The sequence below is a fragment of the Oncorhynchus mykiss genome, chromosome 10, assembly GCF_057628025.1.
Source record: "Oncorhynchus mykiss isolate SJ-2025 chromosome 10, ASM5762802v1, whole genome shotgun sequence".
NCBI lineage: Eukaryota > Metazoa > Chordata > Actinopteri > Salmoniformes > Salmonidae > Oncorhynchus > Oncorhynchus mykiss.
In genome coordinates, this window is record NC_143031.1 from 36,459,217 (window position 1) to 36,478,832 (window position 19,616).

The 19,616-nt window shown below is 40.8% G+C and overlaps 1 protein-coding gene across 1 annotated transcript; it reads right to left on the reverse strand.

Moving 5' to 3' along the window:
• Positions 1–5,653: 5,653 nt before the first annotated feature.
• Positions 5,654–18,383, reverse strand: LOC110533772 (pannexin-1). The gene is made up of 6 exons (XM_036990178.2): positions 17,953–18,383; positions 13,402–13,541; positions 12,353–12,555; positions 8,856–9,351; positions 8,419–8,593; positions 5,654–7,950 (listed from the first exon to the last, which is right to left on the reverse strand). Exons 1-6 carry the CDS (start codon positions 18,131–18,133, stop codon positions 7,856–7,858), a joined length of 1,290 nt encoding a protein of 429 aa, XP_036846073.2. The 5' UTR covers positions 18,134–18,383; the 3' UTR covers positions 5,654–7,855.
• Between the last annotated feature and the right edge of the window lie 1,233 nt (positions 18,384–19,616).

The following is a 19,616-nucleotide window of genomic DNA, read 5'->3' on the forward strand; positions in this document are numbered from 1 at the left end:
GGACATCTGGTATCACAGATCCTGTGATAATTGTGGAATGGCATCATATTGTATTATTTTGCATAATATCAATGACAATAGCAGCAGAAAAACCTGCCAAATTACATTTGGTTGATCTCCTATTTACAATCTCAGCAGTGTACAGTCGTGGCCAAAAGTTTTGAAAATGACACAAATATTAATTTTCACAAAGTCTGCTGCCTCAGTTTGTATGATGGCAATTTGCATATACCCCAAGATGTTATGAAAAGTGATCAGATGAATTGAAATTAATTGCAAAGGCCCTCTTTGCCATGCAAATGAACTGAATCCCCCCAAAAAACATTTCCACTGCATTTCAGCCCTGCCACAAAAGGACCAGCTGACATCATGTCAGTGATTCTCTCGTTAACTCAGGTGTGAGTGTTGACGAGGACAAGGCTGGAGATCACTCTGTCATGCTGATTGAGTTCGAATAACAGACTGGAAGCTTCAAAAGGGTGGTGCTTGGAATCATTGTTCTTCCCCTGTCACCCATGGTTACCTGCAAGGAAACACGTGCCGTCATCATTGCTTTGCACAAAAAGGGCTTCACAGGCAAGGATATTGCTCCCATTAAGATTGCACCTAAATCAACCCTTCATCGGATCATCAAGAACTTCAAGGAGAGCGGTTCAATTGTTGTGAAGAAGGCTTCAGGGCGCTCAAGAAAGTCCAGCAAGCGCCAGGACCGTCTCCTAAAGTTGATTCAGCTGCGGGATCGGGGCACCACCAGTACAGAGCTTGGTCAGGAATGGCAGCAGGCAGGTGTGAGTGCATCTGCATGCACAGTGAGACGAATACTTTTGGAGGATGGCCTGGTGTCAAGAAGGGCAGCAAAGAAGCCACTTCTCTCCAGGAAAAACATCAGGGACAGACGGATATTCTGCCAAAGATACAGGGATTGGATTGCTAAGGAATGGGGTAAAGTGATTTCCTCTGATGAATCCTCTTTCCGATTGTTTGGGGCATCCGGAAAAAAGCTTGTCCGGAGAAGACAAGGTGAGTGCTACCATCAGTCCTGTGTCATGCCAACAGTAAAGCATCCTGAGACCATTCATGTGTGGTCTTGCTTCTCAGCCAAGGGAGTGGGCTCACTCACAATTTTGCCTAAGAACACAGACATGAATAAAGAATGGTACCAACACATCCTCCGAGAGCAACTTCTCCCAACCATCCAGGAACAGTTTGGTGACGAACAATGCCTTTTCCAGCATGATGGAGCACCTTGCCATAATGCAAAAGTGATAACTAAGTGGCTCGGAGAACAAAACATCAATATTTTGGGTCCATGGCCAGGAAACTCCCCAGACCTGAATCCCATTGAACTTGTGGTCAATCCTCATGAGGCGGGTGGACAAACAAAAAAACACAAATTCTGACAAATGCCAAGCATTGATTATGCAAGAATGGGCTGCCATCAGTCAGGAGGTGGCCCAGAAGTTAATTGACAGCATGCCAGGGCGGATTGCAGAGGTCTTGAAAAAGAAGGGTGAACACTGCAAATATTGACTGTTTGCATCAACTTCATGTAATTGTCAATAAAAGCCTTTGACACGTATGAAATGCTTGTAATTATACTTCAGTATTCCATAGTAACATCTGACAAAAATATCTAAAGACACTGAAGCAGCAAACTTTGTGAAAATTAATATTTGTGTCATTCTCAAAACGTTTGGCCACGACTGTATTACATGTAATATGCCTCATAGGAATGGCCACCCAAACTCCAACACCGTTCCACTGCTTTGAGCTGCAGGTGACTAGTCCTCCTCCCTGCTACAATTATCTAATGGGATAATGAAATACATGTAATATATTTAGATTTATTCATGTTATGCTGAAGTCAGTCAATATACAATATTTCACTGTGTGTGTGTGTGTGTGTACTTATGTGATTGGACTATCAAAAATAACAAATACCTGCAGAAGGAGTCACTGGCCTAGATTTGGTCATGACTCACTGAAATTCAGAGATATTAATTGGAGTCAGATTATAATACCTTCAATTATAATAATTAAGTTTCAAGTAAAGTGAAATGCTTAACTTGCAAACCCTACCCAACCCTACCAATTTTAATAAAATAGGAAATAAGAGAGAAAGCTAAATATAGGGTCAGTGTCAGTAGCAAATGTACAAATTTTACAGGAATACTGGAGTATTTGAGTTAGTTGCAGTGCCTTCTGAAATTATTCATACCAATTGATTTATTCGACATTGTGTTTCAGCCTGAATTCAAAATGGATTAAATGAATTTTTCTCTCTCACCGATCTACACACAATATCTCATAATGACACTTTCAAAATATGCTTTTAGAATGTTTTGCTAATTTATTGAAAATTAAATACAGAAATAACTGACTTAAATACAGTGCCAGTCAAAAGTTTGGACACACCTACTCATTTCAGGGTTTTTCTTTATTTTTACTATTTTATACATTGTAGAATAATAGTGAAGACATGAAAACTATGAAATAACACATATGGAATCATGTAGTAACCAAAAAAGTGTTACACAAAGTGTTACTCAAAATATATTTGATATTTTACATTCTTCAATGTAGCCACTCAGCTTTGCACTCTCTTGGCATTCTCGCAACCAGCTTCATGAAGAAGTCACCTGGAATGTATTTCAATTAACAAGTGTGCCTTGTTAAAAGTTAATTTGTGGAATTTCTTTCCTTGTTAATGCGTTTGAGCCAATCAGTTCTGTTGCGACCAGTGGCGATTTTAGGATGTAAGTCAGAAAAGCCAGAAAAGCCACTACACAACACAACACTAAACAATACATTAATTGCACAATAAAGGTGACTAACGGTGCCCAAAAACTGTCAGGGCCAACATGAAGCTGCCCCAACATCTTACCACTGCTACACCTGGCCATCAGCAGAGCCTTGTCTGGCAGCGAGACAGTTCAATCAGCCTCATTTACTGCCTTTAAAAAAAACATAGCTGATATGGCTGACTTGCTTAAAAACAAATGTGGTTTCTGAAGACAATTGAGAGAGATGTACAAACTATGGCATAAGGGGACGACAAGCGGATAAGAGGCAATCCGTTATATCAATTAAGACATTAATGAGCGAGCTAGGATGTCATGTTCATCAATATAACTATTTATTTAGCACTTTTGAAATGTACAGCGACAGAATTCAGAACATTCTTACAGTGTTCTCCCTGTACACCAAGTCAGAACCGTATGATAAATAAAGGGGGCATATTAGCAGACAATGAAAGCTCTTACAATATTTGATGATTACATTTCTCAAAAACAGGTTAAAGGCTACAGTAGAACAGTCAGAACAGTAGTCGAAATTAAGAGGGGTAAATAGACCAAATTATTAGGGTGAGGCACATGGGCTACTAACATCTTACTATACAACATACACTTAGTATTACTTTCTTAGCTACAGTATACATATCTCCCTGGCATATTACATAATTTACGAAGCAGCATACAATACATTTTTGGACTCACATTGTTTATTCTGTGCTCACTTGAACAATAATTTTTGGTCCTCCGAGTTAACAGTTGTTTTGAGCGCGGCACAAGTCCTGCTTCATTGACAGCATGGCCAATGTTGAATGTTTATCATTCTAAACTTGGAAAAAAGCCCTTTTATCCCAGATTTGGGACCACACAGCCACTGTCACTGATTCCTTCCAAACCACTCGTTGAATTTGCGATTTCCAACTTGTGTAGTGTTTATGTCCAATGGCCAATGAGCACTGATACGTTTTATCTATCATTTCTTTTCATTATTTATCTTCATATGACACAGATTAAAAAGGATTTGCCAGTAGATTGTCGACTTGATTCATGATGATGACTGCTAGCTATGATTGTGAAAGTATGATATTGATATGATCAGTCCAATCAAAGCTACTGTACATATGATGTGATTTGACGTAATTTATCTGTGGCCAATGACTTTGAGCCTTCTTGGATGGGCACTTTTATGGATGCAGCCGAAGGGCTAAAATGTTCAAGGTCTCCTCTTACACATGGCAGTGATGTAAAGTCCCCATGAGTGACAGAACACTGAGCCAATCACGGCGCAACGCTCATTATTTTCTACTGTCTTGCCCCACTACCACAGAAAGCACTGAGCTAGGCTGAAACACCTGCATTTTGGAGTTGCCTTACTCAAGAAAACAAAAAAGAGTCCTGTTTGTATGCGGCTTTCAATTATATATATTATTTTTTACATTGTTTGCAAACTGATATGTGACACGTATTAATGCCAAAATAATATGCCAAACAGGCAAGCCCCACCTGCCCTGAATCACAGGTCGCCACTGGTTGTGACAAGGTAGGGGTGGTATACAGAAGATACCCCTATTTGGTAAAAGACTAAGTCCATATCATGGTAAGAAAAGCTCAAATAAGCAAAGAGAAACGACACTCCATCATTACTTTAAGACATGAAGATCAGCCAGTACAGAACATTTCAAGAACTTTGAGTTTCTTCAAGTGCAGTTGCAGAGTTCAAGTCACAGAGTTCAAGTAACACATCTCAACACCAACTGCTCAGAGGAGACTGCGTGAAACAGGCCTTCATGGTTGAATTGTTACAAAGAAACCACTACTAAAGGACATTGATAATAAGTAGAGACTTGCTTGGGCCAAGAAACACGAGCAATGGACATTAGACTGGTGGAAATCTGTCCAAATGTGAGATTTTTGGTTCCAACAGCCGTGTCTTTGTGAGATGCTGTGTGGGTGAACGGATGATCTCTGCATGTGTTGTTCCCACTGTGACGCATGGAGGAGTTGTGATGGTGTGGGGGTGCTTTGCTGGTGACACTGTCAGTGATTTATTTAGAATTCAAGGCACACTTAACCAGCATGTCTACCACAGCATTCTGCAGCGATATGCCAGCCCATCTGGTTTGCGCTTAGTGGAACTATCATTTGTTTTCAACAGGACAATGACCCAACACACCTCCAGGCTGTGTAAGGGCTATTTGACCAAGGAGGAGAGTGAAGGAGTGCTGCATCAGATGACCTGGCCTCCACAATCACCCGACCTTAATTAACCTAATTGAGATGGTTTGGGATGAGTTGGATCGCAGACTGAAGGAAAAGCAGCCAACAAGTGCTCAGCAGATGTGGGAACTCCTTCAAGACTGTTGGAAAAGCATTCCAGGTGAACCTGGTTGAGAGAATGCCAATAGTGTGCAAAGCTGTCATCAAGGCAAAGGAGGGCTACTTTGAAGAATCTCAAATATAAAATATATTTTTGTTACTACATGATTCCACAGTTTTGATGTCTTCACTATTATTCGACAATGTAGAAAAAGGTATAAATAAACCCCCTTGAATGAGTACTGTAGGTGTGTCCAAACATTTGACTGGTATTGTAGGTTGTAACAAAATGTTTTTTTTTAACCCCAACTTTGATGTTTTGAATACTTCTACTCTATTCATTGTATCTTTAATAACATTTGAAATTGCTTGAGATTCACATGTATTTTCAGTCCATCTGCAGTTTTTTTATTTGCCCAAACACTGTCTTATCATTCCTTATGAATAACTGAACATCCAACCATAAATACCCTTTCGATATGTTGTAGTGCTGTCAGTTTTATGCTTGTGTGGGGTGATTTCATAATCAAAATGAACAACTTGAATCAGACTTCAATAAGCCTCTATTTTTATTTAAAAGAACAAAAACACGTTTAAAACACTTGAATATCCTTTGTCATACAGTACATTACCTATGAAATCAAAAGTGCGTTACTTCACAAAGAAGTTGGGACAGTCAGTGCATCATTTTGTCTGTGGTATATAAGACACAAAAATAACAACCAACAGGACCATGTACATTAACATGCAATTGAAATAAATAGCAACTAATATCTAACATCAATCAATGCGAAACTGTATAAAAACAGACTAACAGCGACATCTCATACCCATTCTGAAGGATTGCTTTGAAGTATTGCTAAATAACATTATGAACATAAATACTGCACCATTAGAATAACAATAGGGACTTTCTCTACAGTCTCTTCCATTCCACATGCACTTTACACACAAACATGCTTTATACTTCAATGCACATTGGCTGAGTTTACACAGGTAGCCCAATTCTGGTCTTTAAACTAATCAGGTATTTTTTTTTGTTGAGACGATGCAATTGCTCAAAAGACCAATTAGTGGGAAAAAAGATCCAAATTTGGCTGGCTGTCTAAATGCAGCCTTAGATACTTAGTCCAAGTTTCAATCAGATCACGTGTTAACCGGCGATAGCTGACATAGCTAGTCTTTTTGCGGTGTCGGATGTGGAACTGCATGAGAGCTGTCAAATCAGAACGGATGCTTGTGTATTCATTGTCACGAAGCCACACTAGTCCCACTTACATTAGAAGTTCAGAAGGAGAAAGTGTAGGCTATATAGAATTAATGACACTCAAATTGAAAATCATTAAACTAAATATGCATTTACACAGTGTACAAAACATTAGGAACACCTTCCTAATATTGAGTTGCACCCCCTTTGCCCTCAGAACAGCCTGAATTCATTGGGGCTTGAACACACAAGGTGTTGAAAGTGTCCAACAGGGATGCTGGCCCATGCTGATTCCAATGCTTCCCACAGGTGTTTCATGTTGGCTGGATGTCCTTTGGGTGGTGAACTGTTCTTGTTGAGCGTTAAAAACCCAGCAGCGTTGCAGTTCTTGACACACAAACTGGTGCGCCTGGCACCTACCATACCCCATTCAAAAATCTTAAAAAGCTTAAATCTTTTGTCTTTCCCATTCACCCTCAATGGTACAGATACATAATCCAAGTCTCAAGGCTTTAAAGTCCTTCTTTAACCAGTCTCCTCCCCTTCATCTACACTGATTGAAGTAGATTTAACAGGCGACATCAATAAGGGATCATAAGCTTTCACCAGGATTTACCTGGTAAATTATTGTCATGGAAAGAGCAGGTTATCCTAATGTTTAGTACACTTAGTGTATATCAGCCTTATCAAGGTGTAGATTATAACACACATTCTGGTGTTCGGATTTGTAACAAGCCTGCATGGGATTATTATTAATACAACTCATTGCATCCAATGGCAATGTCCGCGACAGGTAGAATGCTGGGAGACGCTTGCTGATTTGACAACTCCAATGCCGTTACACCTACGACATCGCCTAAAAACAATGAAAGTGCTATGCAGTTGTCGGTTAAGCGGGTTAGTGCAGAACTGATTGAATCTAGCCCTGAGACGTATTGAGTTACTCAGATCCCCGAAGAATAAAATCATCTGCTATTCCTTATAAAATAAAAGGTTCAATATAAATACGTTACCACTTAGGTACCGAGGCTGAAGTATGCTGGTTAAAATGAGGGCAAGGCTTTGTTTATGTCGCTAGCAATATTAGATAACTAATCACAGCTTTTTTATTAAATAATGACACAGTCTGACAAACACCTTGTATCTCTGACAGTAAACACAGAAAGAGAGCATCTCTATGGGGAAACTGTGGACCACAGTTCTATAAACAACTTTTGTTTAAATTTCAGAGAATAAATTAGTAGCGGCTTGATCGATCCTGATAAGAATAAAAGGTACAATTTTATTGTACTAAGGTAGGTACGGTAACATAGCAACACAGAACTTAAAAAAATAAAAAATAAACAAGCTATTGATCAGCATGTAGCCTAGTGGTTAGGGCCAGTAACCGAAAGGTCGCTGGTTACAATCTCCAAGCCGACTATGTGAAATATCTGTTGACATGCCCTTGCGCAAGGCACTTAACTCTAATTGCTTCTGTAAGTCACTCTGGAGAAGAACGTCTGCTAAATGACAAAAGATAAAGGCCCTAGTTCACACTTCAGATCACTCTCTGACGTACATCTTTCCCACCACAGCAGGTCTTGTCCTTGTTGTCTTTCTTCAGCCCGTCGTCCAGCCACAATGTAGAAACATCTGAAAGGAATCAAAAAGATCAGACTGAACATCTCAATCTGGCCTATGGTGTGAGGAAGATGACCATACCCGAAAGAGAGCGACTGTCCAGTTGGGCTGGTCTGTGACTCACTGACACCTTTCCCAGTCAGAAGAACAAGGCAACCTCAGAGTGTTACACACAACTGGGAACTTTATTTACAGAGGACATATGAGATGGATGTGGTTCTATCCACACACTCTTGTCCACTTGGAGAGAGACTGAAGAGGCTCTGACCTGAGCAGGCAGAAGACCTGTCCTGTCCCCTAGTAGTAGAGGTCACTGGGAGTTTGGGGAGACAGTTTATGATCCCCATAGTCTCTCCGGCACCGTCAGATGGGTGGAGTGAACTGCATGAAGTTATAAAACTCACAGGCAGGGGAATATATAATAAAAACAATCATTTTGTGAACCAATAACCTAGTCTACCCACCCACCCACTCACACACCTCTCAGCTCAGAAGAGCTTGTGTCCTCCTCTCCAGGCTTGGTACAGTCTTTGCTGTCCTTGTGTGAAGTGGATCTTTTCCCATCCACCACATCTGTCTTCACCTGGCCCAGAGTCTGCAGCAGACACATAGTGTCAAAGGCCTCACCGCCTCCTTCCCTCAGCAGCTCCAGCACCTGTAGCAATACACTTCACATAAATAGACATGCCGATACCTCAATGTAACACCAGACATAATGTCTCTCTGGGATAACATAATTCCAAGCAGATTTTCCCAAGTGGACACTACCCAAAGTTGTCCATTGTGGTTACAATGACTCAATTAGTTGGAGCACAACGCTTGTAAGTTATTACTTAAAAACCTAAAATGGGCAACATATGGTCTTGATAGACCACCGGCCTATCATAAGACTAAACATGTATTGTGTTGTTACCCACCTGCAGACACTTATAGGACTTCAGCTCACTGAGGTTCTCCTCCAGGAAGAGCAGGTACACGCTGAGGTCGTTGTAGAAGGGTGTGTCCAGGTCCAGAGCCCCGAAGGCCGGCAGCATCTCGTAGGGCCGGAGGAAGCGGGAGCTCTGTCTGGCCGGGCCCAGGGCAGCGTACACCAGCAGGGGAGCCAGCAGGATGTACACCCCCAGGTTGATGTAGCTTAGCAGCCTGAACACCCCCACCGCCACCAGCTTACACTGCACCGGCACCGCACTGTTGTTCCTCAGCACCCCTGTCCGCACGTCACAGGCAAACTCATCGGTGATGGAGGCTAGGCGAATGTAGTAGCCCAGGTAGAGGCAGGCTAGCAGCAGGGTGAGCAGGGTTAACAGCCGACACGCCAGGTACTTCACCACCAGCCAGCGGGAGAAACGCTTGGTCTTCAGATACTGCTCCACCAGAGGGTATTTAAAGCAGCCTTCGGTCAGGTCCAGGGCACTGCCATCACACAGGGAGATTAGGTGGGGCTGATGCAGTTGTGTCAATTTTGAATATTTTTATTCTCCAAGCAGACACACATCAACTTCATTTTTGCGTGTTTGTACGTATGTGTACAGAAAAATAAAGAAAGAGTCAACTTCAAGTGAGTGCTGGATCATTTTTAAATCATTGCACTTTTAAGAACTGTTTATTGAAGAAAATAAATGTGCATATTCTGCCACTGCCCATTACTGATCTGATAAACAGCTCTGCCTATAATCACAGTTTAGACAGATACACACTACACTGTATTTGACTGCTGACCCCAGCCAGGCTTAGTCTACAGCAGTGCGAAGTCAAACAATTTTAAAAAAATCCCTAATTAGTCCATTCGTCACTACCTGTGCTTCTAGCTAATAAGGTTTCACTCTCCCTCTGCCTCTCAATGAAAATAGAGCATTTGATCTCATCTTCTATTCCCATGTACCAGTGTTTTCTGTGTGATTATATAGCGAGAGTTCCCGCTCTGGTATTGGCACGTGTACTCTGGCCAACAGCTGGGCAAAAACAGTACGGGTATAGCCCACATGAGATTATTATGGACAAAAGAGTGAGATTGTTTATTTGTCAAATGGCAGTAAAGCATAGATGATCATGTCACCAGAATAAGACCCTCGATATTTATTGGAAAGGAGCATCAAGCTCATCACCTTGCACTTTCACCATCCTGTGAAGTTCATCAATTTAATCTGTGGCCTAATAAACTGCATGCTTTTCCGACAAGTCGTAGTGGGAGGACCACACAACATGTGTTTATTAGGCTACATGTGTTTATTTTGTTTAGTTGACATTTGGTAATTTTTCAGACAAATTTCCTGTTTCCATCAGGCCTGTTATTACATTTTGTATCTGACATGTACTCGCATAAAAAGGTTGGATGGAAACCTGGTTACTGAAATGAACTCATTGTCCTCTCATGGCACTACACTCTATAGGAACCTGCGGCTTTTCCCCCATTAGTTTCATTAATAGTATGGCTTCGTGTAGAAACAGCAGAAAAACACAGCATGGCCTCTCTTTGCTGCTCTAACTAGATCAACCCGTTTGACTGCATAGTTAGTGGGCTAGACTAAGCAAATTAAAATTCATTTTATCTCTCTAGATTCCATTATTTGTCATTCTGTACCAGCCGTTATTACTAAACATCTTATAGTCTAACCCTTATTTACTTTTTTGTTCTTTTCCCACTATGATTTTTTCTGGTAAACTCTGCACCTGATGCAAACTAGAGGTCGATCGATTATGATTTTTCAACGGCGATACCAATACCGATTATTGGAGGACCAAAAAAAGCCAATATTGATTATTGGAGGACCAAAAAAAGCCGATACTGATTATTGGAGGACCAAAAAAAGCCGATACTGATTATTGGAGGACCAAAAAAAGCCGATATTGATTATTGGAGGACCAAAAAAAGCCGATACTGATTATTGGAGGACCAAAAAAAGCCGATATTGATTATTGGAGGACCAAAAAAAGACGATATTGATTATTGGAGGACCAAAAAAAGCCGATATTGATTATTGGAGGACCAAAAAAAGCCGATACCGATTAATCGCCCGACATATAATAATGACAATTACAACAATACTGAATGAACACTTTTATTTTAACTTAATATAATACATCAATAAAATCAATGTAGTCTCAAATAAAAATGAAACGTTCAATTTGGTTTAAATAATACAAAAACAAAGTGTTGGAGAAGAAAGTAAAAGTGCAAAAATTGCATAACATGAGAACATATGAAAGCTGATGTTTCCTTTTAACATGAGTCTTCAATATTCCCAGTTAAGAAGTTTTAGGTTGTAGTTATAGGAATTATAGGACTATTTCTCTCTATACCATTTGTATTTCATATACCTTTGATTATTGGATGTTCTTATAGGCACTATAGTATTGCCAGCCTAATCTCAGGAGTTGATAGGCATGAAGTTATAAACAGCGCTGTGCTTCAAGTATTGCGAAGAGCTGCTGGCAAAAGCAGGAAAGTGCTATTTGAATGAATGCTTACGAGCCTGCTGCTGCCTACCACCGCTCAGTGATTCTGCTCTATCAAATCCTAGACTTAATTATAATATAATAACACACAGAAATACCAGCCTTAGGTCATTAATATGATCAAATCTGGAAGCTATCATTTCGAAAACAAGACGTTTATTCTTTCCTTGAAATACGGAACCGTTCCGTATTTTATCTAATGGGTGGCATCCTTAAAGTCTAAATATTGCTGTTACATTGCACAACCTTCAATGTTATGTTATAATTATGTCAAATTCTGGCAAATTAATTACGGTCTTTGTTAGGAAGAAATGGTCTTCACACAGTTCGCAACTAGCCAGGTGGCCCAAACTGCTGCATACCCTGACTCTGCTTGCACTGAACCCAAGAGAAGTGACACATTTTCCCTAGTTAATATTGCCTGCTAACATTGATTTATTTTAACTAAATATGCAGGTTTAAAAAAAGATACACTTGTGTATTGATTTTAAGAAAGGCATTGATGTTTATGGTTAGGTACATTGGTGCAACGACAGGGCTTTTTTCGCAAATGCACTTTGTTAAATCATCACGTTTGGCGAAGTAGGCTGTGATTCAATGATTAATTAACAGGCACCGCATCGATTATATGCAACAGGACACACTAGTTAAACTAGTAATATCATCAACTAGTGATTATGTTAAGATTGATTGTTTTTTATAAGATACGTTTAATGCTAGCTAGCAACTTACCTTGGCTCCTTGCTGTACTTGCGTAACAGGTGGTCAGCCTGCCACACAGTTTCCTTGTGGATTGCAATGTAATCGGCCATAATCTGAATCGGTCGATGTCTAATGCAAACGCTTAGTAAATTTGGACACTAGGAGTCTTTGAGCTCAGGTGGAAGAGACACATAAATGATGTAAAGAAGACAAGTCATCTAAAGTGGAAGTGAATAAGGCCCTTCGTAGTGTTTACCTGGGGGGGTCGTCAGAGACATCTTTGGTGTCTATAGATGAGGCCAGGCTCTTGGCCAGTCTGATGGCTCGGTTATAGGAGCGGTCCAGCTCCTCCATGATGAAGTTGAGGTCAGAGGAGAGGTGTGGGGCGGCAGTGAAGCGCCAGAACAGAGCAGGGATGTACATGAGGATTGCCACCAACAGAAGGATGTAAGGGAAGAACTGGAGGAGGTCAGAGGAATAAAAGAGGGTGAGAGAGGGAAGACAAAAGCAAGAATTGCATGACAGAGAAATAAGGACCAGGAAGATACAGAACATTGGTGTGCCCCACATTGGTATGACACATAGAAGTTAATTGTGGTGACACAATGGGAGCTTCCTTGTGACAGACCAAGTAAACCATTTGCATGTCCGCAGGAAGATGTTTCGAGGTGGGGGTGCTTTCATTTTGTCGACGGGGGGATTTTGGGGGGGGGTTTATAAGCACCCCTACTTCCCGCGGCTATGCTAATACACCTGGACCTATGTCGATATCATCCACCCCGTCAAGAAATAGTATCTCTCCCAGTCGTCTGAGAAGAGGCAGCATAGTTATAATTGTAAAGGGATTTCAAGTAGTTGAAGAGGTTGACTACTCTGACAGTCTGGTCTGATTTAAAGTATGGCTTACTCCTGAGAGCTCCGAAAGGGGATCTCAATCATAAATATGCCAAATGTGATGCTGCGCCGTGATTGCCAATGAGGAGTGTTATTCCCCAACTCCCCACGCAGCCATAACTGTTTGAGCCACATTAACAGATCAATCTCTCACACTGACTGGAGCTGTCCTCTGGCCACTGACCGGAGCTGCCCTCTGGCCACTGACCGGAGCTGCCCTCTGGCCACTGACCGGAGCTGCCCTCTGGCCACTGACCGGAGCTGCCCTCTGGCCACTGACCGGTGCTGCCATCTGGCCACTGACCGGTGCTGCCATCTGGCCACTGACCGGAGCTGCCCTCTGGCCACTGACCGGAGCTGCCCTCTGGCCACTGACCGGAGCTGCCCTCTTGGCTAACTGAGGGCTTGTACCTTGTGCAGCCATAGGGGGGCACCATCGACGCCATCAACGCTGAGTTGCTGCTCCTGCACCGCCGCCCAACAGAAGGAGTCAACATAGGCTGCCTGTCGCCATGAGAAGTTGGTAGGGGCAAAACAGCTGATCTGGGTACCTGCATTCAGCCAAAGGGATTGGACAGGGTCAGAATGGGCCAGCCCAGAGTCGAAAGACTAGTAAGTGTACACAGACTAACGATCTTATTTTGAGTAAAGACAGGAAATAGGACCAGTGTGGGCTCCAGCTGTTATGTACGCCCAGTTTCCAATGGACATTGAGTTTGTGAGTAACTGTCCCCTCCAGTTATTGATGTGGTTGTCCCGTAGTGTATGGCATAAAAAATATGTATATTTGTGATTTCACTGTTATTTGCTTGATGTGTAACCTTTATATAACAACTGAAATTTTAAAATGATTAGTAATAATAGGCTATTATCTATGTTATTACACGTTTGAACTCCACATCCACAACACAAATCAATTTGGTGAAACATATTGCCTGGATGGCCTATGGGAAGCACAGTCAGTCACTGCCACCCAAGTTCCATTGACCTCTGCCCAAACTGTCATGTAACATAGTCTGCAGGGGAATAGATTAAAAAGCAGGGACTCTTTACAGTGCTGATCCCACAGAATTAAACTGAACATATAGACTGAGTGTACAAAACACTAGAAACACCTACAAGGTGTGGAAAGTGTTCCACAGGGACGCTGGCCCACGTTGACTCCAATGCTTCCAACAGCTGTGTCAAGTTGGCTGGATGTCCTTTGGGTGGTGGACCATTCTTGATACACACAGGAAACTTGAGCGTGAAAAACCCACCAAGGCTTCAGTTCTTGACACTCAAACTGGTGTGCCTGGCACCTCCTACCATACCTAGTTCAAAGGCACTTAAATATTTTGTCTTGCCCATTCACCCTCTGAATGGCACACACACAATCCAATGTTAATTGTCTTAAGGCTTAAAAATCCTTTTTTAACCCATCTCCTCCCTTCATCTACACTGACTGAAGTGGCTTTAACAGGTGACATCAATAAGGGATCATAGCTTTCACCTGGTCAGTCTGTCATGGAAAGAGCAGGTGGTCCTAATGTTTTATACATGGCTATACCCACACTGCCATGTGAGAATTATGATTCAGCATTAGGCTAAACTTATCTCTGTGGCGGAGATCTTTGTGGGCTATACTCGGCCTTGTCTCAGGATGGTAAATTGGTGGTTGAAGATATCCCTCTATTGGTGTGGGGGCTGTGCTTTGGCAAAGTGGGTGGGGTTAAAACCTGCCTGTTTGGCCCTGTCCGGGGGTATCGTTGGATGGGGCCCCAGTGTCTCCCAACCCCTCCTGTCTCAGCCTCCAGTATTTATACTGCAGTAGTTTACGTGTCGGGGGGCTAGGGTCAGTCTGTTATATCTGGAGTATTTCTCCTGTATTATCCGGAGTCCTGTGTGAATTTAAGTATGCTCTCTCTAATTATTTCTTTCTCTCTCTCTCTCTGAGAGGAGCTAAGCCCTAGGACCATGCCTCAGGACTAGCTGGCCTGATGACTCCTTGCTGTCCCCAGTCCACCTGGCCGTGCTGCTGCTCCAGTTTTAACTGTTCTGTCTGCGGCTATGGAACCCTGATCTGTTCACCGGACGTGCTACCTGTCCCAGACCTGCTGTTTTCAACCCTCCAGAGACAGCAGGAGCGGTAGAGATACTCTGAATGATTGGCTATGAAAAGCCAACTGCCATTTACTCCTGAGGTGCTGACCTGTTGCACCCTTGACAACCACTGTGATTATTATTATTTGACCCTACTGGTCATCTATGAACATTTGAACATCTTGGCCATGTTCTGTTATAATCTCCACCCGGCACAGCCAGAAGAGGACTGGCCACCCCTCATAGCTTGGTTCCTCTCTAGGTTTCTTCCCAGGTTCTGGCCTTTCTATGGAGTTTTTCCTAGCCACCGTGCTTCTACACCTGCATTGCTTACTGTTTGGGGTTTTAGACTGGGTTTCTGTACAGCACTTTGAGATATCAGCTGATGTAAGAAGGGCTTTATAAATACATTTGAAATTCTTTTACCACGTGATTTTATGAATCAAATTATCTTTCTGCCACAAACCTGTTTCATTACCAATGCTACCTCTATTCAGTCAATATTCCATATGAATACATTTTAAAGATAAAATATAACAGCCGAGGGGTGTGGATTATGTGAGATTGTGGAGCAGTGTTGCCATGTTCGTTGTTTTTGTACAAATTGGGCTAACTTTGAAAACAATGTCTCAGGTGAAAATGTATTGGTCGCGGGTTGCACGATTTTGGTCTACTTTTAAGTTGCACCATGGCCGTCATGGCATTTCTCTTAAAAACATTTCACTGTGACCTGGTGCTGACTGTCTGGCAGTGCAGCAGGCTGTTGCTGAGTGACTGAGTGGTGTGCCACTTATGTAACCTACCTGACAAACCAATTGAATATGTAGCCTATAAACGTCAGTTTATTGTTGTTGTAGACTTGTGTTATTATGCAATTATTAATGGACATGTTTAGTTAATTAAATTGGAAATTATCAAAACTCTATCGCAATTGCCAATCAGATGTTTTAATGGATTAGATTGATCTAACAGTGGTCAGATTAGGCTACAGGTAAAACAATTTCAAAAAAGAATAAACACTGGCTGTTGTTGACAAGCATATTCAGTTCATATACATATTATTCATATTTAATTCAGTGATTGAAATGATGACCCCATCCTCAGTAGCCTATTCCAGCAGGCTATTGGGAAACACTTACCTCAAAATCACCTCACTATTAATGTTGAATAATTTAGTCTGTTAATTTGAACTAAGCAAGCTGCTAAATTGTTCCGTTTACATCTTGCATCTTACATCTTGCATCTTGCCTAGGCTAATGTAAACTATCTGAAACTAGATGTAGGCCTATAGGATACCTGCCTTTATGCAAGCAAACCATGGCAAAATTGAATGACAATCATAAACCAGATTTTAGTCTGTAGCCTATGCCTATTGAAATGACAAGTCAATCTCGCAAATGGGCCATTTATAATGGTTTGTAGTCTCAACATCTGGCACATAATAATAGCACAATTGCCAGAAAATAACCTAGCATTAGTGTTTTTATACTCAGAGATTGAGATCCTCTGTCCAACTTACATCACTCATACTCTCCTGTTGGATGTATCTATAGTTATGCACATGTGCAATGGGGATTTATTTACAATTATAAACCTGGTTCAAGCCCTGAATTTTGATTGGATGAAAGCGGTGGTATATCAGACCATATACCACGGGTATAACAAAACATTACTTTTTACTGTTCTAATTACGTTGCTGCCCAGTTTATAATATCAGTAAGGCACACTTGGGGTTTGGGTAAATGGCCAATATGCGTGCGGCGGCAGGTAGCCTAGTGGTTAGAGCATTGGGCCTGTAACCGAAAGGTTGCTAGATCGAATCCATAAGCTGACACTGTAAAAATCTGTCATTCTGCCCCTGAACCCACTGATTCTAGGCTGTTATTGAAAATAAGAATTTGTTCTTAACTGACTTGCCTAGTTAAATGAAGGTAAAATAAAAAAATATGCCGTTGTGTCATGCTTAAGAACAGTGGTATATTGGCTTGGTATATTGCTTAAGCATAGCAGTTAAATTTGTTAAATGAAAATGATCTGGCGAGAGTAATAAGGGCTAATGATCTTGCCACATATTCAAATGTATTTATTATGCCACGCTTGCAAAAATTATTACTTTTGAGGAAACCCAAGTTACTATCATATTCCTTCTTAATTGGCTCAATAACGTTATGGAAAAGGGATTTATTGTATAAATAACCCTCTTGCTGTGAAAAAAATGGGTCTAGTTTTCGGGCATTTGAGGTTTTCAGTGGTCAATGAGCTATACATTTAACTTGACCTGGCAACCCTGTTGTGGAGTCATTTTAAGATCTAAAATGTAACGGGTTCTTCACCGGGCAGGCGGCGCTGTGGGCCTAATCTCGAACTCAAGACAATACAAGAAGGCTACAATGTTACTACAACTGCATATTGAGAGACAAGCAACTCAGTTTTTCTAATAAATTAAGAATTCTGAAATACATGGCAGGATATTCCGGGGCGAAAAAAATGCAATTAGCCTGTTTCCCGTTGACAGACGGCAGTATGAATGGCAGATATGGGGTCTATGGAGCAGACAAAGAACGACCCAGGGATTTAAACATGTTTACGAGTTTATCTAATGAGAATCAAAAAAATGCATTCGTTTTAGACGAACTAAAACAATTGAAGTAGGTTTTTATTCAGTGTTTGACTGCAGAGGTCTGCTCAAACCAAAAACAGAAAGCCAGAGTTTGTGCGTCGAAAGAAACCGATAATCTGCTCTGTTGTTACTGCTCAATTCAATTGGCTAGAGATAATACTATTTTATCAGTTTCTGTTTGACCCGGACACTTTTATTCGATATATTTGAACATGTTAGTTTAGTTTTAGTTCTGATAGTCTATCAGTTATTCAACTCACCTACTGACACCTCTTGGGCAAACGCGAGGGAGATGAGTAACAAAGGGAGACCAACCGCGATGAAAGTGACTATTTTGTCTACCGCAAGCTCCAGACGCACCCCTTTGTACTTCGACTCTGTTGGATCCTTCAATAAAAAGTCGGAGAAAACGTATTCTGTTGCAACGTGTGCAATTGCCATTGTTCAATGTGAAATAGTCGGTATAACAAATTAAAAATGAATAGTTATCCAGTTAATACAATTGATCTAGTATCTAAAAAACAAGCCGCGCGTTGTCCAAGATTTTAGTCACATTATTTTCTATATTGATCTCGACAAATTAAGTTAACACACATGTTACTTAGCCGAAAGTGCATGGAATAACGCCTGACTCATTAACTGTGTTCGAATACGCATACTAATCGTATTATTTGTGACGTAAATTGAGTATGTAGTATGCTTATTGGCCAAAATATGGATAGAGTTAGTATACCAAAAGTTCCCGGATGTCGTACTACATTCACGAAGTATCAAAGCAGAGCTCCTTTTGTAATGACCACCCAGAAATAGTGTTGCATCTTTTTGGGCATTGTGTTCATGTAAGAAAACTGTGGCAAGACATCAGTAGATTTATAATTGAACACATTTATGAAGATTTTACACTATTGTGAAGAGATGTACTGCTTGGATTTTTTTTAAACATACGATAGAATTAAGCTGAATCATTTTAATGTAATTCATTTCATTATTCTTTTGGCTAAATTTCATATACACAAATGTAAATTTACAAACAAAAAACACGTTTTCTTACCCTACAAAAAGAAATTGAACTGTATTTTAAGACAATTAAATACTCTACTAACAAAAAATTATAAGTGTATGTCTGTCCCTTAAGGTCCTTGTGAAATTGTAATGTGATATTGTACCCCCTAGCTCGATTGTCCATTGTATATAATATATATATACTTGTGTTCCCTCATGTACTTTCAGTATTGAGTTGTTGTTAATAAAATACAATAAAAAGTTCAAAAATGTAAAAAATAAATAAATAAATACAAGCAGTGGACACTATTTCCGTGCTTTTTGGGCCCATAATGCAAATCTTCCTAAATGGGCGTGGCTTCACAAGGTTTTCAGATTTGAAGAGAATGGCGGAAATATGCAGCGAAATCCGACTACAACTAATTATGACACAGGTTAAGAAAATGTTGAGCTATGTAAGAAATTAATAACTTTTTTAATAAATTATGCTACACCTTATGTTGGCTGACAATGTGTTGCCTACGCTATCCGTAAGAACTGCATAGCATATAATTACAGCAGTAGTATGTTAGCTAACGTAACCTCCTTAGTTGGCTACTAATAAATCGAACTTGCCAGTATATTAACAATATGCTATCTATCTAAATATCTAACTACCCAAAGTTTATTGACTTGATTATTCACGTCATTCTTAGTTAAGTGGTATAGTGGTGCATTCTCAATGGACATAAATTCGCACTGGCTATCTACTCCGATTTCAGAGCATACTCGTCTGTGTGCCACACAGCGCAGAATAACGGATGCATTTATGAACGATCAACACCCATTGAATATATTAACTAGGCATATGACCGGTGTCAGTAAATGTCGGCAAAAAAAACATAATTAAATTGTTGCCAGCAGCACAGTTACAGTCACCAAC

Bases quoted from the DNA above. Each gene is read 5' to 3' on its own strand.
- LOC110533772 (XM_036990178.2), bottom strand. From the start codon at position 18,133: ATGGCAATTGCACACGTTGCAACAGAATACGTTTTCTCCGACTTTTTA. The intron at 9,352-12,352 runs GTAAACACTACG...GTGTGATGGCAG, and splicing joins GTCTCTGACGACCCCCCCAG to TGCCCTGGACCTGACCGAAG. The intron at 8,594-8,855 runs GTGGGTAACAAC...GTATTGCTACAG, and splicing joins AGTCCTATAAGTGTCTGCAG to GTGCTGGAGCTGCTGAGGGA.